The 26,714-nt window shown below is 47.0% G+C and overlaps 1 protein-coding gene and 1 long non-coding RNA gene across 28 annotated transcripts in view; one reads left to right on the top strand and one right to left on the bottom strand.

Annotated features, from left to right (window-relative positions):
* ARMC9 (armadillo repeat containing 9) overlaps window positions 1–26,714 on the bottom strand; it is a 170,559-nt gene that overhangs the window by 124,406 nt on the left and 19,439 nt on the right. For 16 of the 27 annotated variants that reach the window (XR_014830205.1, XR_014830204.1, XR_014830203.1 and 13 more), the window contains 6 exons: window positions 26,163–26,333; window positions 23,050–23,205; window positions 21,131–21,223; window positions 16,966–16,990; window positions 8,023–8,180; window positions 2,088–2,186 (listed from right to left, as the gene is read on the bottom strand). Coding sequence is in view for 20 of the 27 variants with exons in the window: in XM_085000635.1 (XP_084856761.1) it covers window positions 2,088–2,186; window positions 8,023–8,180; window positions 16,966–16,990; window positions 21,131–21,223; window positions 23,050–23,205; window positions 26,163–26,333 (702 nt within the window). In the remaining 7 variants the exon portion in view is untranslated. Of the gene's footprint in view, window positions 1–2,087; window positions 2,187–8,022; window positions 8,181–16,965; window positions 17,200–20,981; window positions 21,224–22,157; window positions 23,206–26,162; window positions 26,334–26,714 lie in introns of all 27 variants that reach the window. The other 11 variants (XM_085000639.1, XM_085000641.1, XM_085000637.1 and 8 more) reach the window with 6 other exon arrangements.
* Window positions 1,000–7,412, top strand: LOC146396193 (uncharacterized). Its single transcript, XR_014830227.1, has 4 exons — window positions 1,000–3,086; window positions 5,362–5,480; window positions 5,574–5,649; window positions 6,175–7,412. It is a non-coding gene; the product is annotated as an uncharacterized LOC146396193 (long non-coding RNA).

The raw sequence follows: 26,714 nt of genomic DNA, 5'->3' as shown, positions 1-26,714 counted from the left end.
ACGGTGGGAACTCCCTTCCATCCAATCTTTTAAAAAATGGACCTAGACTTTTTAAATTATAAGATATGATAGCTACTCAGAAAAAGTTCAGTCTAAGAGGCACTTAGAGGACGTCAGTGACATTGAAATGGTTTTAGGCACGTGCAGTGGGCTCGTGGGCGTTCATTTTACTGTTGTGCTTCCTACATGCGTAACACAAATCTGGTTTTAGATGAATGACTATCACTCTCCCTCCCTTTATAAATAAATCATATCACTGCTTTTTGCACAGGCTCCTAGAGAGCCCAGAGCCAAGGCTGGGCCTCCCTCCCCAGGTGTACAGCACCCCAGGACATGCATTTTTTAAACAAGCCTTAGCCCTGGCTTATGTTTATTTTTCCTACCCTCATTTTCCTTCAACCACAATTTCTTTTTTCTCTCCAGCATGACTGAGATATAGCTGACATACCACACTGCAGTAAGTGTAAGGTGTACAATGTGCTCATTTGATAGACGCATGTACTGGGAAGGGATGGCCACACCCCCGAAAATGACTAGTTAACACAGCGGCCACCTTGAGGTTACCTTGGGTGAGTGTGAGCGGTAAGAACATTTAAGATCTGCTCTTGTTAAGCACAGTCGTTGCGCCCTCACTGACATTCCCAGAACGTACTCATCTTCGAACCAGACGTCCGTCCGTACCCTCTGACCACCTCGAGCAACCAGCGCCACTTTTAGTTTCTACTATGAATTCTAACCAAAATTGCTTGCTTTATTTTTATTTTCTATTTTTTCATTTCTCAGTTATCTTTTCTCATATTATGTTCTCGACTCGAGAATGAGGTAGGTTAGTTTAACACTAAAAAGGCCCCTGTTTATGAAGATCCAAGTATTAATGTGAAAACAATTAAAAGCTGGGGCTCAGACCCCCACCCCGCCCACCTTCCTAGTCACGTGCGCCCAGCTCCACCCACTGAGCCCCTGGACCCGGCAGCAGGTGGGCGCGCCCTCCTGGGACGCAGATTCATGAACTAAAAACCTCCCCTGGAGACGCAGGTGTGCCTGTGCCCCTGGTTAAGAACGCACCGCCACACAACGTGTCTCCAGACGTCCCCTGCCAGCAAGGACACAGCATCACCTATGCAATATTTTGGCCTGTGATGCAACCCTGAGTCTAACCACAAGGACGCACAGACTGTAAAGGAGAAATGTGCCGTTTTTAACATTTAAAGGAGAAGGACTATACTCTTCTAAAAGGTCTGTGTTGTGAGAATCAAAGAAAGACCGGGGGAAGGTTCAAGATGAAAGGAGGCTAAGGCGACCTGACGAGGTGACGCAATACCTGACCCCAGATCACAGGGCCGGGCGCGGGGGCGGGGGGGTAAAGGACATTAAGGGCTCAGCTGACAACACTGGACGATGCGCAGTATTAGACGAGCATATCATATGGACATTGCATTTGTGGACGGAGACAATCAGATAAGAGAACATTTCTATTAAGAAATGCACACTGCACTCAAGTATTTAGGAGAAAAGGGCCATAACGTATGTAATTTATCCTTACATGGTTCAGAAAACATAGTGTGTGTGTGTGTGTGTGTGTGTGTGTGTGTGTGTGTGTGTGTGTGGAAAGTCAACAAACAAAGGGGTATGATGCCAGCAACTGGCAAATATGGGTTAAGGGTACACAAATGCCCTTTGGGCTATTTTTGCAAATTTTCCATAAGTTTGCAATTATGCTAGGTATAAAGTTTAAAAAGATTGGGAAAAAAAAAAAAAGCTCCTGCCTGAGACTGAGCAGCTCCAACACAGCAACTGCTGTTTAGGAACCATGAGGTTTCCTTGTCTCCTACTGACCAGCTGCTGTTAGGGCCCCAGGCCCGCAGCAAGCAGCCCTACCTGGACGAGAAGGACGTGCCGCCCACCCACCACCCCCAGGAGGCCTCCTTCCAGCTGCTCAGCTTTCTTTTCCTTCTGGACGTGCATTCCTGCATTCCTCGAAAGCCAGCTGACCCGCAGACTCCCGAATGTGCCACTTTCTCCTGCTCCCTCGTCTTACAAAGCGAGGGATCTGACACATGGGGGCCGACCCGGGCGCAGGGCCTCACCGTGCCGGGCCTCGTGAAGTCCACGCTGTGCGCCAGGCTCTGCCGCATCTGGTTGCTGAAGAGGCGGACGCAGACGCTCTGCAGGTACTCCGGGGTGATCTGCAGGAGGACACGAGCACGAGGACAGCTGATCAGAGGTGAGCAGCTGCCCTGGAGGGAGGCGTGAGAGGCACCCCAGCCAGACCTGGGGCCAAGGAGGTGAGACTTCGCTTTCACCTCGGAGCGCTCGGGAGTTGAAGCTCTGCGCCTGGAGACGAAGCCGCTCACACACTGCAGGTGTGATCACGGATGCACATGTGCGTAACTGCACCTGAGCTACTCCCACTGCTGTGTCAAATAAACTGATTATGGGTGTCGGGAATGTGGTGGAAGGAATGCCGGCCTTAAAATCTGAAGATCTGGACCTCCCATTGGGGCTCAGCAGTAATGAACCTGACTAGTATCCATGAGGATGCATGTTCAACCCCTGGCCCTGCTCAGTGGTTATGGATCTGGCATTGCCGTGGCTGTGGCCAAGGCCAGAAGCTGTAGCTCTGACTCCACCCCTAGTCTGGGAACCTCCATGGGCCACAGGTGTGGCCCTAAAAATTTTTTTTAATTAAAAAATAAAATCTGCAGATCTGGGCTCAAGCAGTGGACTGGAGAAAACCAACAGCTTTGCCTCCTGCTTTCCTGACCTGTCGGGTGAAATGAATGATGCCTGTCGCAGGGCATCATGAGATGGGGGCCGAGGAGGTCGAGGAAGAGCTTAGCACAGGGCAGATGGCTCAGTAAACGCTTATTGAAGGAGTGACGGAGACAGTTTATAAACTGTCAGGTGCTTCGACAAACAGGAGGCTGGGTTACTGCTGCATCAATGCTGCTGCATCCTGGTCTTCTTCCACTGCAGCTCCCACACCTCTCCCATTAGCTGCCATGATTCAGGACTGACACCCAGCATCTAAGGTGCTCATCTCTGAAACATTCTCTACTCACCTTACGTCTTTTCTTTTCATAAAGGTAATCCTTTTTTTTGCCACACTGAGACATGTGAATGTTCCTGTGGGCCAGGGGCCCAACCTGTGCCACAGCAGTAACCACAGCCACACAAGTGACAACACCAGATCCTTAACCTGCTGTGCCACCAGAGAACTCCGATACATGCTCATCTTATTTTTATTTTATTTGCTTTTTAGGCCCACACCTGTAGCATATGGAGGTTCCCAGGCTAGGGGTCGAATCAGGGTTGCAGCCACCAGCCTACACCACAGCCACAGCCACACCAGATCTGAGCTGCAACCTAAACCGTAGCTCAGGGCAACATGGGATCCTTAATCCACTGAGCAGGGCCAGGGATTGAACCCACAGCCTCATGGATACTAGCTGGGTTTGCAACCTGCTGAGCCACAACGAGAACTCCCAATACATACTCATTTTAAATGTACAAATTCTACAATCTCTTCCCCGCCCCACCTGCCCCCACAAGCCAATCCCTGAAGGTAACTATGCTTAACAATTTTATCCGTCCAAACCTTTTTCTATGCCCAATTGTTAGAGCGAACGTCCTTTTCCCCAGCCTCACGATTCCATGCACACTCCCATAGGGTAACGTACCTGGCCTCTCTTCCTACCCCTGGCTCACTACCCCTTCATCACAAGAGGAAGACTACGCAACTGAGATTAGGCACCTGATTGGTGAGCTGCAAAGAGCAGGAATGCCAGGCTAGACCTCTTCCCTCTGTGGTATTCCTGTCTGCCCCATGGAAACTTCTGCTCTGCTTCAGCCACGTGAAAGACGCTGTCCCTCTGTGGCAGGTGTCTCTGGTCCTCCCTCAGCTATAAGCAACTCAAAGAAGGGCCCTACCTCAAAGCTGCACTTCCTACATTATCCTGAGTCCAATTCCTCTGAACCCCTATAGTTACAAAATTTAAACATTCCTTTTTTTTTTAATGGCCACACCCACAATATATGGAAATTCCCTGGCCAGGGATTGAATCTGAGCCACAGCTATGACCTACGCCATAGATGGGACAATACCAGATCCTTTTAACCCACTGCACCAGGCCAGGGATCGAACCCAGGCCTCCACAGCAACCCTAGCCACTGCAGTCAGATTCTCAACCCACTGGACCACTCCTAAACATTCCCTTCTCATCCTGCATGCTTAACCTTTTCTTTTATACCCATTCTTTCCCTACAACCTAAAAACATGTCCAAATATATTTCATATGAAGAAGTATCGTCTCCTTTCTCCTCCCAGGTCCTCATCTATCGGCCACTCTCTCACTGCCAAGGTTCCCAAGAGTCTGCTGTCTCACCTTCCCTTTACCCTGCAACACACCACAATCGAGTGCCCATCGGCATCACCCCAAGGAAACGCACGTGGCAAAGGCCACCACCAGTGACCTTCTAAGTGTCAAAAACACTGGACACTTTTTGGTTGTAGATTTCTAGAGTTTTGTGCGGTTTGAGAGACTTTGGATCAAGCCCTTGTTCTTGAAATGTTCCTCCTTTTTAACTTCTAGAACTGCCACCAGAACCATTTCTTTAACCAGGAAATTTGATTCTGTCACTTTCTTGCTTAAAACAGGAGAATGAGGAAAGGACATGAAGAAACAGTTGAGTAAAAATAAAATATAAATGGCCACCAAACATATGAAAACAAATGCGGCTTCATACATAATTAAAGAAATGTAAACTCAAACATTTGAACACCAAGTTGTAGTTACCAAACTGGCAAAGATTTCGAAGTATAATTGTGTCCAGCGTTGCCAAGTGCTGGGGGAACAGACACTCTGAGACTCCTGGGGGTGAGGGTGCATAGCCATGGCTGAATCTTTGGTGAAATAATTTGGAAACATCTATCAAAATTTTAATGCCCATAACCTTTGACCTAGCGATTCCACTCTTAGCGTCTTATCTTACTAAGGTATGTAGTATATACAAGGATGTTCATTACAACACTTTTTATTACAGCAAAAAAAACCCAGAAATGTGGGAGTTCCCATTGTGGCTCAGCAGTAACGACTAGTTTCAATGAGGCTGCTGGTTTGATCCCTGGCCTCACTCAGTGGGTCAAGGATCCTGCGTTGCTGTGGCTGTGGTGTAGGCCAGCAGCTGTAGCTTGGATTCAACCCCTAGCCTGGGAACCTCCATATGCCACAGCTGCGGCCCTAAAAAGACAAAAAAACAAAACAAAACAAAACAAAACAAAAACAAGCTGGTTAGGAGTTCGGTCCCTGGCCCCCCGTCTCTCCCTGTCTTAATAATGGAGGCCCTTCCTGCCCCTGCCAGGTCGTCTGCAGCCTCGGCTCACACACTCCAGCAAGAAGAGCTGATGTGCCCATCTGTGGTCAGCAGGCCCCACCTAGTGTCACATCAACCTTGTGCCCAGGAGGCACACCAGGATGATGGTAGGTTTTTCAAAATTTTTCCACTAGCAGCTCTGCCTCCCAGCCTCCCCGTCACGTGTAGCCACAGGACGCTCTACGGTCTCTCTTCCTCAGGATGTTCCAGACTCACGGCTTCAGACTCACCACATCAGCTGGTACAGGGGCTCCGGGCAGGAAGCAAGCAGCGTGGGTATGGTGGGATCGGGGTTAGTGGTACCTCGGGGGCTGTACTGGAGGGGAGGATAGGGCTGCAGCTTCTCTGCATCCCCAGGGCCCTCAGTGGGGATGGAGGGAGGGGGTGGGGTCAGCACAGGGCAGGGGTGCGGGTTGCCTGCTGGCAGTTACTTTTTAATAGTAGACACAGCAGAAGGAAAGCACACGGGAGTTCCCGATGTGGCTCGGCAGAAATGAATTCGACTAGTATCCATGAGGACACGGGTTCGACCCCTGCCCTTGCTCAGTGTGTTAAGGATCCAGCATCGCCATGAGCTGTGGTGTAGGTCGCAGATGTGGCTCGGGTCTGGCGTTGCTCCGGCTCTAATGTGGGCTGGGGGCGACAGCTCCAATGCGACCCTAGCCTGGGAACCTCCATATGCCCCGGGTGTGGCCCTAAAAAGACCAAAAAAAAAAAGAGGAAAACACTTGCCTTTCTTTTCATTTATTCCCATACTGCGTGGATTTTCTAACTATGTACGTGTCTTCTTTTTATCAACAGTGAGTATATAAGCCACTTTTGTTTCTGGTACTTTGCTGTACTAAAGAAAATCAGGATGTGTTAGTCTCGAAACAATTTTCAAGATACACGTGGCACAATCTCCTCACTAACTGGAGCACAGAGCACGCGTCCCTGAGCGCGGACACACAAACCTCCGCGTGATCCTCCCGCTCCATCTCCCCCGCGGCCCCGCCACACGAACCAGCGCCTCCAGCTGCGGCCACACCGGCCACACCAAGCGACTTTCAGCGGCTTTGTGAACCTCTGTGTGCTGCGCTTTCACACGAGCCCAGAGGCTTCGGTGCAGGATGTGAGAAGACGGCAAACAGCGAGGAGAGTAAAAAGGCAAAGCGCACGGCCGTGGTCCCCGCCTGGAGTCCTAGGGAAACGGCAGGGCCCCGCGCGACGGCCGCCTTCCGCGCGGGTATCGAACGCGCGCTGGTGAAGGGGAGAGCCTGGAGACCGCCTCAAAGCCCAGCTATAGGGACTCGACACTAATTAAAGAGAGGCTTTGCCATGTGACGGCAAACTCTGCCGCCAGGAGCCGTGGGGCGTCGCGAAAGGAGATTTAATGACTTCAAGTACAGGTGAGCCGGGATTCAGGAAAAAAGCAGATCAGAAGACTGCGTGAGCAAGTTTTGAAAAAAGGTCTGGAATGTTCACAAGGGCTAGTGCTAAGTGACATGACAGGTAATTCTTATTTGTGCATAGTTCTATCTTTTTGAAACTTTCTATAATACATATTATTTTGTAATCACATTTTAAAGTGACTAAAACAAGTTTAATACACTTACTTATATTGGTGATCAAACTGTATTGAAGCTGAACACACACACACGCAGGCATACAAGTGAAAATGGGGAAATGAGAATAAGAGCAACAGATTGTATCAATGCCAGTATCCTGGCTGAAATCTATACTACAGTCTTGCAAAATGTTACAAGTGTGCAAAGTGCATAAGCGCTCTTAAAATGATGTGTGAACCTACAATTAGTTTGATTTAAAAAGCTATATTTTCACAAAGAGATTTTATTATACTTGCTAAGTTTTTATTGAGTAAAACACTAGAGGCATTCCCATTAAAGCCAGGAACAGGCAGTTCCCTGGTGGCCTAGTGGTTAAGGATCTGGATTGTCACTGCTGTGGCTCAGGTCACTGCTGTGGTGAGAGTTCAATCCCTGGCCTAGAACTTCTGCATGCCATGAGTGCAGCAAAAAAAAAAAAAAAGCCAGAAATAAGACAAAGACGCCCAGGATCACATTACTCAACAGCATCCCTGAGTCTTAGCAAACAGGCTGAGGAAAACAAAAGCCATGATATATAGTGAAAAGAGCAAAACAAAAATATCATTTGAAAATGATGACTGCTAATCTAGAATATAAAATAATCCATCAAAAGAATCGATCAGATTAATAGAATTCAGACAGCTAGCTGGATACAAAATCAGTATATGAGAATCTATAGCTGGCCATCTGCCAGCAGGGTATTTCTCCTCGTTTTTACGCCACCATATAATATTTTCTTCTGTTGACAATTTATTCTTTGCTGACCCTGAGGTAGAGAAATACACAGTAGATAATGTGTCAGGAAAAATGGATGAAATCCTCTAGCAGCATGATAAACAGCTGCAGGATTCACAGCTGCAAGAGACAGCTACAGGATTCACAGCTACAAGACAAACAGCTGCAGGATATGCAGCTGCAGGATACACAGCTGCATGAGAGCTCTGGAAGCAGGGCTGGGGGCTGCTTGCCGGCTGGGGTGGCCGGGAATTGGGGATCAACATAGTCCATACCCATGACACAGCTTTACCTCAAAAAGACACGCGAACCATGGGGGATTCCTTACCATCTTGCCACTGACTGTGGCCTCCAGAGAGTCCACCAGCTCCGCGGTGACTCCGATGAGGTTGTGGTAGTCCGCCTGGATCTTATTGTACCGTTTCAGGTACGTCATTGACCGACGCTCAGCTTCCACCAGCTGCCGGTGGAGCTGCTGCAACATGTCTAGGAAGGCGATTTATATTCATATTAAAACAAAGCAAAAAAGCACAAGTTTAAAAAAACTCTGCAAAATAAAAAAATAATTACATTCTCCTCAAGAAAGCACCATGCCTACTGTCAGAATATTTTACTGTAACGATGAACTTGATGCTACATGTTTTGTGTTTTAACACTCTGCTTCTACATCATGCCACGCTTGATTACAAAGTGCTCTGTAAACGCTGATTGTTGTAATTGAATAACCCTGGTAGTTCAACTGAATCATCACTGGTTTTTGTAATAAAATCTATTTCCTTGACCGAACCCCTTGCAACTCCTTTTAGTTCTTCTCTCTCTATATAAGAAATAAACTCAACGTTTCTTTCTATAATCGGCTCACAAAATGGGTGAACCACATCCAAGGCTTCCTCTTTGTGCCCCATGAGGTTGCCTAGGGGATAATCCTTGACCACAAGACCGTTCTTCATTGTATGTAAAGATCAGGGCTGTTTGATGGTGAGAAAACTCGAATTCAGAATTAGGTAGGGTTCCAGGTGCTCATTCTGCCAGTTTGATAAAGCCTAAGCCACCCCTCTGGGCCTTAGAGCAGGTGGCCTTAGAAGTTCTAGGTTTCTTCTTGGAATACCTTCCCCTCCCTGCCAGGCGCCATGGGCAGCACTTGATGGCCAAGTCACCTGAGCACAGCTGGAATATGAGAGTCTTCATTGGTATCAATGCTGCCTTGGCCCCATCTTATTCTCCCCTTCCCTGAAAGACTACGTTTTCTTTTTTCTTTTTTCTTTTTTTTTTAAAGATTAACTTTTTTACAATTTTATTTACTTATTTATTTATTTATTTATTTATTGTCTTTTTGCTATTTCTTGGGCCGCTCCCGTGGCATATGGAGGTTCCCAGGCTAGGGGTCGAATCGGAGCTGTAGCTGCCAGCCTATGCCAGAGCCACAGCCACAGGGGATCTGAGCCGCGTCTGCAACCTACACCACAGCTCACGGCAACGCCAGATCCTCAACCCACTGAGCAAGGGCAGGGACCGAACCCGCAACCTCATGGTTCTTAGTCGGATTTGTTAACCACTGCGCCACGACGGGAACTCCAGGACTACATTTTCGATGGAAAGACATGGCACTGATCCCAAACCCCAGTTCACTCACTACTGTGCTGATTCAGGCACTAGGTAATATTTTAAATCTTCATTTTAGAACACATTTCATATTACAGAGACTTTAAAAATTATACAGACCAAATATAGCCATAATTTTATAATAGCTTTACTGAAGTATCATCTATAAAAATATTGGATTGTTACATTGTACACCTGAAACTAATATAATATTGTAAATCAACTATGCTTCAATTTTAAAAAGTTATAAAGGGAGTTCCCATTGTGGCTCAGCGGTTAACGGATCCGATTAGGACCCATGAGGTTGCAGGTTCGATCCCTGGCCTTGCTCAGTAGGTTAGGGATCCGGCGTTGCCGTGAGCTGTGGTGTAGTTTGCAGGCATGGCTCGGATCCCTGAGTTGTTGTGGCTCTGGCATAGGCCGGCAGCTGTAGCTCCGATTAGACCCCTAGCCTGGGAACCTCCATATACCACGGGTGCGGCCCTAGAAAAGGCAAAAAGACAAAAAAAAAAAAAAAAAAGTTATAAAAGACCTGGGTTCAAATCTCTACCCTACCAATTTCTCGCTGGGTGACCAGGGGCAGGATATTTAATTTCTCTGCTTCTCATTCCTTAACCTACAAAATGGGGGAAACGACAATGACCTCGTAGGGTGACCGTGAGGACTAAATGACCAAATATACTCTGTGTCTGCCACATGCTGGCCTGCAGCAGCTGCCCATACGTGGCAGCTATGATTAGTATTTCCTCTCACGGGAAGGAGTCAAAGATTTCCTACATATATTTCTAAGCAGGTAGGTAGCTTGAAAAGTACCAGAAAACTGACATCCTGAAGCAGTGGTATGCAAACTCTGAAATATATCAGACTCATCCAAAAACAAAGATGATCCAGCCTCACCCTCAGAAGCTCTGATTTTGTAGAGGCTGATGATCTGTATTGTAAAGAAACTCCCCAAATGGCTCTGACACAGACCACAAGTTTGAGAATCAAGGTCCTAAGTTATCTATTCCTCCTAATTTGTGTCCCAAACAGCTAGAAGGATCGGCCCACATTTGAACTGTACTTCGAAAACTTGCAGGTTTCACAACTGTTGATATGCAGAGGTAAAATATTTTAACTATTAAACCCCCAAATATCACATAATAAATTATTGTTATTATCGCTATTTAACACCCATTAAATCTCAGTTTTGAAAGATAACTTTAAAAAGTCATCTGGCATAAATTTCATCCAGCGTTTGAACCTCTGGGGACCAGCCTTAGAAACCACTTCTCAACCTTCTCCTGTTATTTTCCTGGGAAGGAGTCACTACCTTCTTTCCACACTATGTATCGTTTAAGCTTTTTCATATGCACACAGCTCGAAATGACACACAAGACCGTCCAACGATGTACACTTACACATTATCCACAGCCCCACTTTACGGGAACAAATATCAGAGAGGATCTGTGTGACCGTTCTCAGCGTGTACCGAGTGGCAGATGACTGACACACCAAAACCCATTAGCTGGGTCAAACGACCTCCCAAACCACCAACGTTAATGTCACCAAAGCAGCCCCCCTCAAAAGGAGAACATATTAAAAAACCTCTTCCCCTTGGAAAACTCCTGTGATGAAATGTAAGGGAACAACGTGGCGCTTTTGCCTTGGGAACCCAGACTTGAAATTCGTGACGATTTCAAAGTATGGCATACCACGGAGTTCCTGTCGTGGCGCAGTGGTTAACGAATCCGACTGGGAACCATAAGGTTGCGGGTTCGATCCCTGGCCTCGCTCAGTGGGTTAAGGATCCAGCGTTGCCATGAGCTGTGGTGTAGGTCGCAGAGACACCTCAGATCTGGCATTGCTGTGGTTGTGGCGTAGGCGGGCAGCTACAGCTCCGATTAGACCCCTAGCCTGGGAACCTCCATATGCCGTGGGAAGCGGCCCTAGAAAAGGCAAAAAGACAAAAAAAACCCACCAAAAAAACAACAACAAAAAAAATCAAAGTATGGTATACCTGAGGGGAGAGACCTAATTGCCAGAAGCCTACAGGAAAGAGAGAAATAGGCAAACTGGGGGAGTTCCCATTGTGGCTCAAGCGGGTTAAGAACCCACCCAGCAGCCATGTGGTTTTGATCCCTGGCCTCGCTCAGTGGGTTAAGGATCCGGTGTTGCCACAAGCGGCAGCACAGGTTGCACATGCGGCTTGGATCTGGTGTGGCTGTGGCTGTGGTGTAGGCCCTAACTGCAGCTCCAATTCCACCCCTAGCCTGTGAACTTCCACATGCCGAAGGAGCAGCCTAAAAACAAAAAACAAAAAAAAAGTAGGCAACTGGGCTGAAACATTCATGACCATTTCAAATATGTCATTTAGCAAAGACAGCCTGCTATCCAGAGCTCTCACCTTGCAGACACTTTAACTGGCTACAAACAGGACCTGGCCGTTACTCTAAGCTATTGGGCTTCCAGCACAAAATATCAACTTTATTTCTGAGCATTAAACAGAACTTTGACTCTTTTTTTCCCTATCCAAAGTTTTATGAGACAAGGACAACTAAGCCAAGATGCCTTGCCATGCAAGATCTCAACGTTTAATGGAGATTTCTTGTTTCATGTTATTTTAATGAAACTGCCATAGTCTTGGCAGTGAAATTTATTGAGACTCTTCATATTTTAAAGCTGCCGACATAACTTGTGCAAAAGTCCAAAGAACTGCAACCCAAATTTTAAACAAAAGATATATACAACCAAAAGAATGCCAGTGAAGGTCACAGAAAGTTCTCCTATAACCCCAGCATGAAATGAAACAATAACAAAAGTGCTGGAGATTGTCCCTACAGTCAGGCAGTCAGTTTTTCCTCTTGTAAACACTTCTACTTCATTTAGATGCACCGCCTCCTTTTCTAAGAGTAGATGAGATTTAATTTTAGAGCCCCCTTGGCTGCTCAAGAAGATACATTTTAAAATACAGAATTTTAGGTTATGTTAAAAAGCTAAAATTGGAGTTCCCGTGTATCACAGTGGAAACGAATCCGACTAGGAACCAAGCAAGAGGTTTCGGGTTCAATCACTGGCTTCACTCAGTGGGTTAAGGATCCGGCGGTGCCATGAGCTGTGGTGTAGGTCGCAGACTCAGCTCGCAACTGGCGTGGCTGTGGTTGTGGTGTAGGCAGGCAGCTGTAGCTCAGACTAGACCCCTAGCCTGGGAACCTCCATGTGCCGTGGGTTCAGCCCTAAAAAGACAAAGAAAGACAAAACGTTTAAAAAAAAAAAAAAAAAAAAAAGCTAAAATGAGTCACTCTATCCCTGCAATATCATACACTCTTTTACCTTTGTGTTCAGATATAATTTGGCTCTTTGCTATTATAATTCACAAATACTGGATGAAGAAAGTGAAGGCTTATAACTAGGAATATAGGTCACCAGTTTTAAAAACACTACTTACAGCTCTGAACTCTAGAAATATGATCAGCTCCCCATTTTCTGAAAGGGCCAAATTGATCAATGCCAAAAATGCTAAAAGATACTATGTCTATATCCCTTTTAGATGGCTGAGTGAGAGTACCGATCCAAGGAGTTCCCATCCTGGTTCAGTGGTTAACGAACTTGACTAGGACTCAGCTAGGATCCACGAGGACGAGGGTTCAATCCCTGGCCCTGCTCAGTGGGTTAAGGATCTGGTGCTGCTATGAGCTGTAGTGTAGGTCACAGACTCGGCTCAGATCCTGCACTGCTGTGGCTGTGGTGTAGATCGGTAGCTGCAGTTCCGATTAAACCCCCAGCCTGGGAACTTCCATGTGCCGCAGGTGCGGCCCTAAAAGACAAAAAAAAAGAAAAGAAAGAAAGAAGCAAGCCAACATGCTACACTGCCAACCTAAGCTTTTATTCTAAATACCATTTTTATTTTTATTTTTTATTTATTTTTATTTTTTAATTTTTTTGTCTTTTTGCCATTTTCTTGGGCCGCTCCTACGGCATATGGAAGTTCCCAGGCTAGGGGTCTAATTGGAGCTGTAGCCACCAGCCTGTGTCAGAGCCACAGCAACTTGGGATCCGAGTCGCATCTGCGACCTACACCACAGCTCACCGCAACGCCAGATCCTTAGCCCACTGAGCAAGGCCAGGGATCGAACCCGCAACCTCATGGTTCCTAGTCAGATTCGTTAACCACTGAGCCACGATGGGAACTCCTAAATACCATTTTTAATATAATTCCTTTTGACTTTGCCACTCCAAATACTTTTCTTACCTTCTTCAAAAGCATCCCTTGGAAATCCCACTTTACCCATGAAATCTTCCTTTCAGGATACATGATATTTTTCAACCCTTCCATTTAAAAAATGACACCTGGGGTTTGCGGTTAAGGATCTGGCAACACCTCTGCAGCAGGTCAGGTAGCTGCTGAGGTGCGGGTTCAATCCCCGGCCCTGGCCACTGGGTTAAGAATCCAGTGTTGCTTCGGCTCTGGTGGAGGTCGCAGCTGCGGCTTGAATTCAATCCCTGGCCTTGGAACTTCCATATGGTGCAGGTGCCGCCATAAGCAACCAAACAACAAAAACACCTGGGTCTAGGATTAAATTAAACTGGGGGCTTGTCTGTGCCATGTGGTCATTACAGCCTTAGCTACTAGAAGGAGGGACAAAGTGGGGACAACTAGCTATCGTGACACTGGGCCTGGGCCTCAGGTACAAGCGCCCTATGGCGCTAATCCCTGATCTCCACGGCAGTACTGCATTCGGGGGTTTATCCTGCACAGACGCACACCATGCCTGCCAGACGCAGTTCCACATGCAGCTTGGCTGTCCACAGCAGAGTCTGTTCCAAACAAACTCAGAGAAGGCTCGAAAACCCTAGTCTCCTTGCTCAACACCAAATGAAAGATCTGTGGAAAAGTACAGCTCCTCTGCTTGCACCCAGCCCCATGTCTATTTATCTGCAAAACTGGGCCGCTTATCAGAGGCATAAATAGCTCCAAGCAAAAAGCCGTCCTCCCAAACTTCAGGGGATGCTGGGGTGACAGAGACTGGAAGAAACTCAAGAATCCAGGAGACGTTTCTCACTGCCTTCCCGCCCCCAACACCTAGGAGTCCAAAGACCAAATCCAAACGAGGACAAAACACATCCAGTTAAGAAGGTCCCAGTTCTCTGGGACCCAAAGAACGCAGGTAGAGGGGTGGTTTTAAGCAACAACGGCGACGTCTTTCCACGCCTTCCCATCAAGGGGTGGCCCGTAACTCTCCTTCCTTTGAGTGCGGGCTGGCCTCAGGAATGTGCTAAGAATGCAGCAGAAATGACAGTTACTTCAGAGACCGGGTTTGAAAAAGGTGACACAGCTTCCACCGGCCTCCTCTGGGGACATCCACCCTGGGTGGGAACCCAGCCGCCAGGCCCTGAGGCGGCCCCAGCCGCATGGAGAGTCCACATGGGTGTTCTGGCCTAGGGCCTTTGCTGAGAGCCCGGCCCACAGCCAGCACCAGCCACCAGACCTGTGCACATGGGGGAGGAAGCCTTGGAGATGGCTCTGCCTGGCTTTGTCTGTACCCGGCAGACACCCGAGGAAGAACTAAGTGAGCCCACAACTCCCAGGCCATGCAAGATGATAATAATAATAATAATAAATGGACAGTGCTTTTTTATTTTTTTGCTTTTTTAGGGCCACACCCATGGCATGTGGAAGTTCCCAGGCTAGGGGTCGAATCGGATCTATAGCTGCCAGCCTACACCACAGCCACAGCCACGCCAGATCTGAGCCGTGTCTGCGACCTACACCACAGCTCACGGCAACGCCAGATCCTTAACCCACCAAACGAGGCTAGGGATTGAACCTGAATCCTCATGGATACTAGTTGGGTCCATTTCAGCTGAGCCACAACGGGAACTCCTAGACATTGCTCTTTTATGACACTAAGCCTGAGGCGGTTTGCTAGGCAGCAAGAGAGATAGAAACAGTGAGGCAGGAGTTCCCTGGTAGCCTAGCAGTTAAGGATCCAGCGTTACTGCTTTGGTGCGGGTTTGATCCCTGGCCTGGGAACGTCTGCACACTGTGGGCATGGCCAAAAGAAGAAAAAAAAAAAAAAATAGGGAGGCAAAGGAGCATTTCCAGGACTTGTTGGGCAAGATCCACGTGCCCAGCTCAAATGAAGAACTCCCACCGTGCTGAACGTGAGAATACTGGTACCGGACCCAAGCTGGCCAAGGCCCAGCACTGTACTAGCACAGCAGGGAGCAGGCCTGAGGAGCTGCAGGCCTGGGGACTCATCCTCGGTGTAACTGTGCTGGGCAGAGTCACCCAGTGTTCCCCGTGGACCCCACCAGGCCACACCAGAGCCTGCTCCTCCGTGTTCTGGCACAGGCTGAGGGAGCTGATTCTGAGCCCTCCTACTCCTCCAGGAGGGGCCCCCACGGCACTACAGCAGGGGTGGCCCACGTGTAGAGCTGCTGGGCTGCAGACACACGAGGCTACAAGGGGCGGGAACAGACACTCCCACTCTTCTGAGCTGAAGCTACTGAGGCCCTCGCATGACCCAAACCTGGAGCTCTGCTCATCCGTCAACTCCCTAGAAAGCAAAGAGCTAAATAATGTACGGATGCATCTTTTCTTCAGAAAACTTTCTCGGGAGTTCCCGTCGTGGCTCAGTGGTCAACAAATCTGACTAGCATCCATGAGGATGCAGGTTTGATCCCTGGCCTTGCCCAGTGGGTTGAGGATCCGGCGTTGCTGTGAGCTGTGGTGTAGGTGGCAGATGCAGCTCAGATCCTGAGTTGCTGTGGCTGTGGTGCAGGCCAGCAGCTGCAGCTCCGAGTTGACCCCTAGCCTGGGAACCTCCATATGCCGCAGGTGCAGCCCTAAAAAGACAAAAAAAAAAAAAAAAAAAAAAAAAAAAAAAAAAAAGAAAGAAAGAAACTTTAATTCTCTAAAAGGAAACAAAAACAATGGCAGAAAGTTTTGAAAGCCTGTCTAACAGGACTGTGAAAAGGGCGAATGTGCTATTTCATGGAGTAACACTCCACCTGCTGGGAATGGAGGATCGTGCCCTCAACGGCGATCAAAGGCACCTCGCATGTCCTTTCCAGCAGAATAATGCAAGCGGTTTTCATAATGTGGCATCAAAGATAAAACTCCCTCGAAGGACCCCAACCGTGGCTGCTGATTTCACGTTAACTACAGTTTTTCTCACCTTTCTGGGAAATGAATGGGTCTGGTAAAGATTACTAGTCACGGAAAACCATCATCTGATGCTAAAAACTTAAGATGGAAAGTCCTACTTTGAATGTAAAAGATGGAACTGCTTTATAAGAATGGGTCCCTTCACACTGCTCCTGAGAGAAGAAAGACCTTGTTAGACTATTCAAGGTAGAAGTGAAAGATGCTAAAATAAATAAGTCTCTCCCCGCCCACGCTCCTCTGTCTTCTTGCTGCTACCGCAGTTACATCGCTCTGGCATCTGCTTGGCTTCGCTTCATTTCTCCATGACCCAGTTACCTGACACACAAGACAAAGCGCGTAAGGATACCAGCCACCCTGAACAGTGGGCCTCAAGGAATGCAGACGACTGCAAAGCATGTCCTAAATATTTAGATTTTTAAAGCCTTCGTCTGCCAAGTCTGGGGAATTCTCTCCATTTCATTACTTAAAACTCGACTTGGCAAAGTTCTTACTGACAACATGTTAATCTAGAGGATTTACCTTTGTTGCTTTGTCCATTCTCCTTCTGGGATGAAAAGAAGTTGAGGAAAACAGGCTGGCTTTCAGCAGATGTGCTCAAAAACATCTCGCACTGTGTTGGCCAATCTGAGAAAGAACCTCAGTGTGGTTAAAAAAAAAAAAAAGAAAATGAAAAAGAAATCTCAGGATAGAGAAGGGCACTTTTTTTTTTTGTCTTTTCTAGGGCTGCTCCCGCAGCATATGGAGGTTCCCAGGCTAGGGGTCCAATCGGAGCTGGAGCCACCGGCCTACGCCAGAGCCACAGCAATGCCGGATCCTTAACCCACTGAGCAAGGCCAGGGATCGAACCCACAACCTCATGGTTCCTAGGTGGATTCATTAACCACTGAGCCACAAAGGGAACTCCCAAGAAGAGGGCTTCTTCTTAATACTGCTCTAAATAGCCGAGACATTTCTTGATACTTGGATGCCACATTCTCAAACAAACGCTCCTCTCTCCATCTCAGGCACTGCTCTGCACAGCCAACAGCCCCCTATCTGGCCTCCTTAGCCCTTCAAAACCTTCCCCACGGCTACCAAAATGTTGGACTCAAAATGCAAATCTGAATTCAAACCCTTTAACTCTGCAATTTCAATGCTAAAACCTTAGCCTAAGGAGATTGAGACTGAGATTGAAAACATCCCAGGACAGCAGCTATGTCCACAGACTCTGGTGCCTGGTTCCCGGGTTTGAACCTCGGCTCCCTCACATCTGGCCTTGTGGCTGAAGGCGAAGTGTTCCCCTGGCTTATTTGGGTTTTCTTCATTTGGGGGGTAACAGCTTTCCTGAGCTGTAATTCCCATATGAGATGACTCACCCACGTAAAGTGAACATTTCAGTGATTTTCAGTCTATTCATAGAATTGTGCAACCATTGCTACAATCAGTTGGGGAACATTCTCATCACCCAACAAAAGCAGCCCATTGGCAGCCACCCCCACGCTCACCCCTCTCCCAGCCCTAGGCAGCCGCTAATCTAATCTGTGCTCTATGAACTTGCCTCTCATGGCCCTTTCATACAAATGGAATCAGACAGTAAGTACCTTTTGTGTCTGGCGTCTTTCATTTTCTACAAAGTTTTCAAGACTCATCAATGTTGTAGCACAGATCAGTAACTCATTCACTTTTATTGCCAAATAATAGTCCCCTGAGTGGATGTGCCACGTTTTGTTCATGTATTCACCAGCTGAGGCACATCTGGGTTTTGGCACTTTGGGGCTATTTTAAATAATACTACTGTGATCACGCAGGTACAAGTTGCTGTGTAGACAGGTGTTTTCATTTCTCCGGAGTACACAGCTAGGAGTGGAAATGCTGGATCACATGATAATTCACTATTGAAACTTTCAAGGAAATAACCTATTTTTGAAGAATATTTAAAGACAGGAGAAAATGCTCTCTTCATTTGATAAAAACATTTAAAAGTACACAAACACAAATGAGTATCTATCCTTATTTATGACAAACGTTATATACTTTGGGGTATATGTGTGTATATAAAAGCATTTTTATCCTTTCCAAATATTCTATAAGGAATATGATCAATATTATAACCAGGAATAAAAGAAGAGTGATTTATTTTATTATTACTATTATTTTTTTTTTTTTTTTTTTGCTTTTTAGGGCCACACCTGCAGCATATGGAGGTTCCCAGGCCAGGGGTCCAATTGGAGCTGCAGCTGCCAGCCTACGCCAGAGCCACAACAACGCCAGATCCAAGCTGCATCTGTGACCTACACCACAGCTCACAGCAACAACAAATCCTTAACCCACTGATCAAGGCCAGGGATTGAACCCGCAGCCTCATGGTTCCTAGTAGGATTCGTTAACCACTGCGCCACGACAGGAACTCCCGAGCGATTTTTTAAAAATGTCAACGTGAGCATGTTGTCCTCCTCAAAACGCTTCAAAGGCCCCTCGTTACTTACGGGGTCTCACAGGAAGCTTCCTGTGCTGGCCTCTGTCTAGTCTGCCTTTCTCTAGCTCAATCCTTCTACGCCAGTAACACTGAATTCTTCATGGTCTCCCAAACACACCGTACGAGCTGTTCCCTCCACCTGGAACGCCGATCCCTCAGGCTGTCTGCCCCACAGACGCCCACTTCACGGTTCAAAACTCCAACTTGGGTTAAGACCTTAAACGATGTCTTAGCCTTTTCTTTGGATCCCTAATTCCCAGCACAATATTCAACCGAATATATGTGTTGAACTGAACTCCAAATATCTCCACGTGACGAAGAAGAGAAAGGAATGACGTTTACAGTGACCTGCTACATTTTGGTGTATTTGCTTCAAGGCACGTTGAAGAGGATAAAAGTTGACAAGTATTTGTAAACTATAACACTAACAGCTAACAGTTATCAACTGCTTACTATGTGTTAGACCATTTTAAGCAAGTTTTTCATGTATGAACTCAATCCTCATATTATTTCTATGAAGCGGGTGCTATTATTAATGTCACTAATATGATTTACTATGTAAATAATTTCTTTTATTAAGAGTCTTTATTGGTACCCATTACTTTTTTTTTGGCTGTGCCCACAGCATGCGGAAGTTCCCAAGCCAGGGATCCAACCCACGCCACAGGTGTAACTAGAGCCACAGCAGTGACAAGGCCAGATCCTTAAGTGCTAGGCTGCCAGGGAACTCCCTGGTACCCACTACTTTTAAGAAATGCTTTTTAAGAGTATTAAAATAATCATCAGCCAGGTTGGGAAAGTCTTAATTTCACTGAGAACTGTTGTTTTATGTGGACCTCTAAGAAGGAAAGAAGAACTGGATATGCAAACATAATGGTATATGGGCAGAGGGAAGTATTTGAAGAAAACCTTAAGGATATAAGAGCAGAGAGAAGGAGTTCCCTGGTGGTTCAGTGGGTTAAGGATCTGGCGTTGTCACTGGTGTGGCTCGAGTTGTTGCTATGGCGCGAGTTCGATTCCTGGCCTGGGAACTTCTCCATGACAAGGGTGCATCCAAAAAAAAAAGAAAAAAAAGAAAAAATTGCAGAGAGAAGAGCTGTATTCAGCCTGACTGTGGACAGTCTCAACATGAGGCTGAGGTGTTGAATTCAAGCAAACAGGAGCCACTGAAGGCTCAGGAAGCTAAAGCAGAAGAAATGTGTCACAAAATCCCAGGGACAGAGGAGTTCAGTCAGGAAAAGAGAGACCAGTGCTTTGGAATTAGAAAGGAAGCAGAATGTATTATGCAGCAAAGTAGGTTATTTTTTAAATTAAGTTAAACAAAACAAACCCTAGCTTTATAATTCAAAATGCTATATTCTTGTTGTGAAATAACTTTTGAGAGATTCTTGTTCAGAATAAAAGGAGATGAGCATCTTTAAAGACTAACAAGCTCGGAGTTCCCTTGGTGGTGCAGTGGTTAACGAATCCGACTAGGAACCATGAGGTTGGGGGTTCGGTTCCTGCCCTTGCTCAGTGGGTTAAGGATCCGGCGTTGCCGTGAGCTGTGGTGTAGGTTGCAGACGCGGCTCAGATCCCGCGTTGCTGTGGCTCTGGCGTAGGCCGGTGGCTACAGCTCCGATTCAACCCCTAGCCTGGGAACCTCCATATGCCGCAGGAGCGGCCCAAGAAATAGCAACAACAACAACAACAAAAAGACAAAAAAAAAAAAAAAAAAAAAAAAAAAAAAAAGCGTCCCTATTTAAAGTAGATTGTGGCGATGGCTGCACAATTCTATGCATTTGCTAAAAATCATTAAATAATATGCTTCCCTGGGGTAAATTTCATGGTGTGTCAATGATACATCAGGAAAGCTGCTTTTTTCAAAGTCCCAGTTTGAATAAGGTATACATGACTTGTCCACTTGCCCTGGTCTCCAGGCCTTAAAAGTGATAGATCTTCTGCAAAGGGCCAGTTCTTCCAAAAAGTTCTTCTCCAAGAAGACAGACTTTTTTTCTCCTACTCAGACAGCAGCTAGGCACACGACATGAAAATAAGACCCTAGCCAAGTCTCAGACACCCAACACCACAGAGGTCAAACCTTTCGTGGTCTTGGCATGTGCTCCCATTAATGCTTCGCTCACTTTGAAGTATGAAAGCACCACTGCTACCATCTTCCCCGCTGAGGCTGCCCCGGCCAGGGCACTGTCCTAATGCCAGAGCTGGTCTCCACTTGGTTCAAAAGGATACATATAATGTGAAAAGCTTTGGCATGTTACTGGCCTTAAATATTAAAGCCAGGAACTTTTCCAACTTCAGCTTTAATTCTGGAGACCAAGAATCCTGAAAGAAAAGGAAAAAAAAAAACAAAGGAAAAACAGAAAAGCACCAATCATTAAATGCCAATACACATTGTCAAGCTGTGGCCTTTTTAGGGTTAAATAACTCTGCCACGGTCACCGAAATCAGAAGCAAGATGTCTTGCCAGGGGTGTGATGCTGTAAAAAGCAGGTGTTAGAACATCTGATCAGTTCATTTATAGAAAATTCAAGAGCCCACAGGAGGAGCAAAGAACAGAGTACTTTTGTAAACAGGGAAAAAATAACCCTGTATGGGATTTGAATATTTCACGTGATTTAAACACGAGCATGACAGGTAACCTTATCGGGTTGACTACCAAAAGCAATTCAGTACAGTTTACGCATAGGTGGTGCTAGGAAGCATACACAATTATCACTAAGTTTGTAAAAGGCTCCAGAAGAGACTCACTTCCACAAACCTCATAAGGGAAAAGAAAGAAGCTGTTATCTGTCTCAAATACTCCATCATGTCTAGCGTTATCACATACTGTTAGTTTGATACGTTCCTTAAAAACAAATTATTTATCTCATGGAGTTCCCACCACGGCATAGTAGGTTAAGGACCTGGTGTTGCTACGGCTATGGCATAGGGTCGAAGCTGTGGCTCAGATTCAGTCTGTGGCCTGGGAACTTCCGTATGCCATGGGTGCAGCCAAATAAACAAACAAACAAACAAACAAACAAACACGGAGTTCCCATTGTGGCTCAGCAGTTAACGAACCCAACTAGTATCTGTGAGGACTTGGGTTCGATCCCTGGCCTCGCTCAGTGGGTTAAGGATCCGGCGTTGCCATGAGCTGTGGTGTAGGTGGCAGACGCAGCTCCGATCCCACGTTACTGTGGCTGTGGTGTAGGCCGGTGGCTACAGCTCTGATTCGACCCCTAGCCTGGGAACCTCCATATGCCGAGAGTGCGGCCCTAAAAAGACAAATAAATAAATAAAATAATTTGGGGATGGCCCCAAAACACCCCAAGCACAGCATTCAACCGCGATGCTCTGCAACAAGCTGGCTCCGAGGACATCCGTCAACCACCTGACCTTCCGTTGAGCAGCCGCTACTCAGGAGTGATGAAATTTCCTTTAGTGAATCAGAGCAGAACCGGAAACGTTCCGGCTTTGGAAGGAGAACTGTACCTGCTGTTTGATGCAGGGAGTAAGCGCCATACAAAGTCTTGCAAAGGGTGTGAGGTCTTTAGAAAAAGTATCTATTTACATCAAAATATTTGTCTCTAAGTACAGGTCCATAAACCTGTCAGTGGGACACATTAATTTTAGTAAATCAACAAAAATTACCTTAATAGGTAAATCTTATTTATAGTTATGCCCCACTGTTAACTAAAATGAAATAAAACAATTAAAAGGGCTAGAGGCAAATAGTCTGAAGAAATAATATAGTACACAGGCAAGTAATCATATAAAAGTAAGTGAGAATTTTAGCACAAATCAAAATATACACGGCCGGTGTTGCGTAAAGTAGCCTAGTGTGTTGGGTTTTTTTTTTTTAGGACTACTAATCTGCACTGTAAATTAGGATATGATCGTTTCAGTACAGCAAAAGTTTACACAGAATGATTTTGGAGGTTAGTATATTATAAAATATTTATGTTAGTCTGGGTTAACCGGTCTGGGTGCAACCAAAAATTCCCATGTTATGGCACTAGGAAAGTTTGTTAAAGCAAGTTATCTGCACACCCTTTTAAAAACATAACCTAAGCCAAGTTTTAGTGTTTTTGCAGCATCATGCAGCAGCCATCAGCATACACAACGCCGCCCGAGATCTGCTGCGAGACTCAGAGGCTGTCACTCACCTGGAAGAGCTCTTTGAAGGACGGGTGCGCCGCAGGCTTGGGAACAAACGGCAGCGCATAGAAAGGGAGGAACTCCGTGGTCTGGCTCAGCGCTGCCCCTTTGGTCTCCAGGTAGGTTTTGAAATAGGAAATCCTCTCATCCAGTTCCTCCTTGTCCTACGAGGCAGCGGGGAGAAGCGGGGATCTTGGCTGAGTCTCCTACTTGCTGCCCGTGTACCCGCCTCTCCCCGAGGCCCCTTCAGTTCCAGCCCCGGTGCTGGCATCCTCCACATTTGGCCTGGCCTCTGTCCTGTACCCGATCATCCTAGTGTCACCTCCCACCTCCCCCCAGTTTCACCCCTTTGTGCCACTGTCAGGAATATCAGAGAACTAGGTATATACGCTGCTCAAATGCTGCCTTTTCACTTAATTATCACCACTTTCCATATCCTTAAAATTCTTCAAAAACTTTATTATTATTATTATTATTTTGGTCTTTTTAGGGCCACACTGCAGCATATGGAGGTTCCCAGGCTGGGGGTCGAATTGGAGCTGTAGCCACCAGCCTATAAACCAGAGCCACAGCAATGCGGGATCGAAGCTGCGTCTGTGACCTACACCACAGCTCACAGCAACGCCGGATCCTTAACCCACTGAGCAAGGCCAGGGATGGAACCCACACCTCATGGTTCCTAGTCGGATTCGTTAACCACTGTGCCACGATGGGAACTCCAAAACATTATTCTTTTTTTTTTTTTTTTTTTTTTGGTCTTTTTGCCTTTTCTAGGGCCGCTCCTGAGGCATATGAGGTTCCCAGGCTAGGGGTCTAAACAGAGCTGTAGCCACCGGCCTACGCCAGAGCCACAACAACTCGGGATCCGAGCCAAGTCTGCAAGCTACACCACAGCTCACAGCAACGCCGGATGCTCGACCCACTGAGCAAGGCCAGGGATTGAACCTGCAACCTCATGGTTCCTAGTCAGATTCGTTAACCACTGCGCCATGACGGGAACTCCAAAACATTATTCTTAATGGCAGGACCAAACCTTATCTTGTGGGACTCTCATAATTTATTTAACCAATTCCCCACTATCAGATAGGCACATGGGTTTTTGTTTTGTTTCTGTTTTTTAGTGCCACCTTGGCAGCACATGGAGGTTCCCAGGCTAGGGGTCGAATCAGAGCTGTAGCCGCCGGCCTACACCACAGCCACAGCAATGTGGGATCTGAGCTGAGTTGGCCACCTTTGCCACAGCTCACAGCAACACCAGATCCTTAACCCACTGAGCAAGAACAGGGATCAAACCTGCGTCCTCATGGATGCTAGTTGGGTTCGTTAACCACTGAGCCATGATGGGAACTCCCAGATAGGTATATGGGTTTTTGTATTTCAGATTGCATAAATTAATATTTGCCTGCATTCCAAATTTCCTTACAATTTTTTTTTTCTTTTTACCACTGCACCTGTGGCATATGCAAGTTCCTGGGCCACGGGTCAAATCAGAGCTTCATCTCTGACTTAGGCCACAGCTTGAGGCAACACTGGATCCGTAACCCACCAAGGGATCAAACCCGAATCCTTACAGAGACAACGTTGGGTCCCATTGAGCCACAATGGGAACTTCCCATAAGTTACAGGGGAGTCATGTTTTGAAACAGAAGTTTTCCTATCATTATTCCTTTTCTTTATTACGCCAAGAACTGACTTCGCTTGCTCCACGCCGTCCGCGTGTGATCCAGGGTAAGTCACGTCCCCTTCGGGCTTCCCATTTCCTCCTGGGCCTCAACAAGAGGGTCCACCCTGGCCTCACCTGCTCCGTCCCACACAGCCGTACACAGGCCAAGCCCGTTCTTCTCGTTAATGCAGCTCATTTCGCCGCCACTGTGAAGCCCCCTCTGACCACTAGACTTTAAAAATGTGTTTTTTTTTTTTTATCTTACAGCAAAATGGAAAAATGAGAAAAGTAAAATCAAAGAAAATGGAAATCTCCCATGATGACCCCTATGTGAGTCCATCGTAAGGAACTCGGTGGCTCAGTGATGTGCCACCACCCTGTAAAGCTGCCCCTCCACCACCAACCCCTCCCGTGGCCCTGATGTTTTAAATAGTGAACACAGATCCTCAGGACAGTAAGCCAGCGTGGAGGAGCCCCGAAACAAAGGCATGTGGTCCAATGTCAGCCTGGCCTGCTCCCCTTCTGTCCTTCCCCCTGAACCCCCGGTTCACCCGCCAAAGCAGGTGCCGCTGCTCCCTCTCCTCGTCCCATCGCCAGCCCCACACCTGCAGGAAGACTGCAGCGGCTAAAGTCAACTCGTCACTCAAACGGACATGCCAGTTTTCCACTATTTGAGCTTAAATTTATCTTGTACTATGTGGCCGAAAACGTGGTCTCCGTACGTATTCGCTTAGCTACACATGTATATACTTTTGTTAAACTTTTTCTTTCTTTTTTTTGGTCGCAATGTTCAGCAGCTTGATGTGGGATGTCAGTTGCCAGAGCAGGGACTGAACCTGGGCCGCAGCGGCGCAAGCACTGAATCCTAACCCCTAGACCCCTGGGGAGCTCCCCACGTGTGTGTACTTTAAGGGGCCAGAGCAACTTCGTTTTGCTGAGTTTTCAAAAACTTGAGGTATTCAGGAAAATGTTGACCATTTTCATTTCGTCACAGAAATGAAAATTAATTTCCCATGTAAGTTAGCAAATACACTGCTGGGAGTGAGATTTTTTAAAAAAAAATCATTCATCAGGACAGAAGACACCTTAGAAGCAATATAAAAAATGTCCACAAGCCTAAACCGAGGCGATCCCGTTGCGGCTCAGCGAAACGATCCATCCAGTACCCATGAGGATGCAGGTTTGATCCCTGGCTTCGCTCAGTGGGTCGGGGATCTAGCGTTGCCGTGAGCTACAGTGTAGGACACAGGCGAGGCTCAGATCTGGCATTGCTGTGGCTGTGGTGTAGTCCAGCAGCTACAGCTCTGATTCAACCCCTAGCCTGGGAACCTCCATTTAGGTACGGCCCTAAAAAGCAAAAAAAAAAAGACTAAACGAATGCTCATTTGGAAAACATCATCGCTAACGTTCTCCTTTCACACGCCATGTGGACCAACCCACGCGACACAGTAAACCTACAGGTCTCCCTACGGAGTGTTTCAGAAGGTAGATGGCGAAATGGATGTGGAGGTAGAATTCCAACTTCTGGGCGAGGGAGTCACCGTCTCGGACGGAACGGGGAATGTGCTCCTCCCACAAATCGAAGAACTCCCTCTGGTCCCCACTGTCGAAGGCAGCCAGGAGGTCCTTCTGTGGAGAAGACATCAGACTGAAGCCCATGCGGAAGGGATGTCCCTCATCCATCCCCCCAGGTTCTCGCACCCTCCCAATACCCTGGACGCCCTTCTACGCGCCATCGCTGAGTCTCCTTTGCAGAGACCCAGCGGGCTTCAAACCATGCAGGCTGAGATTCCTGCAGACCAACTCTGCTTTCCCGCCCCTTTGCAATATCCAATCTGAGCATCTAAAGAATAGATGCAACATTTAAGGTCTCTGAAATGGAAGGAATCAGGCACAGGCCGAAGACTGAGGCCAGAGACTCGAGGGCGCGTGAATACTCTGAAGTCGCCCTTTGGAATCACAGCACAGAAATGATGAGAACAGGCCAGACCCAGAGCCCGGCCAGACCTC

The sequence above is a fragment of the Sus scrofa genome, chromosome 15 (assembly GCF_054392235.1).
Source record: "Sus scrofa isolate SSC_HxYL_T2T_F1_AM1 chromosome 15, Sscrofa_HxYL_maternal_Yorkshire_Landrace_v2.0, whole genome shotgun sequence".
Lineage (NCBI taxonomy): Eukaryota > Metazoa > Chordata > Mammalia > Artiodactyla > Suidae > Sus > Sus scrofa.
The sequence above is the reverse complement of the archived record's forward strand: the minus strand, read 5'-3'. Positions and strand labels throughout refer to the sequence as shown.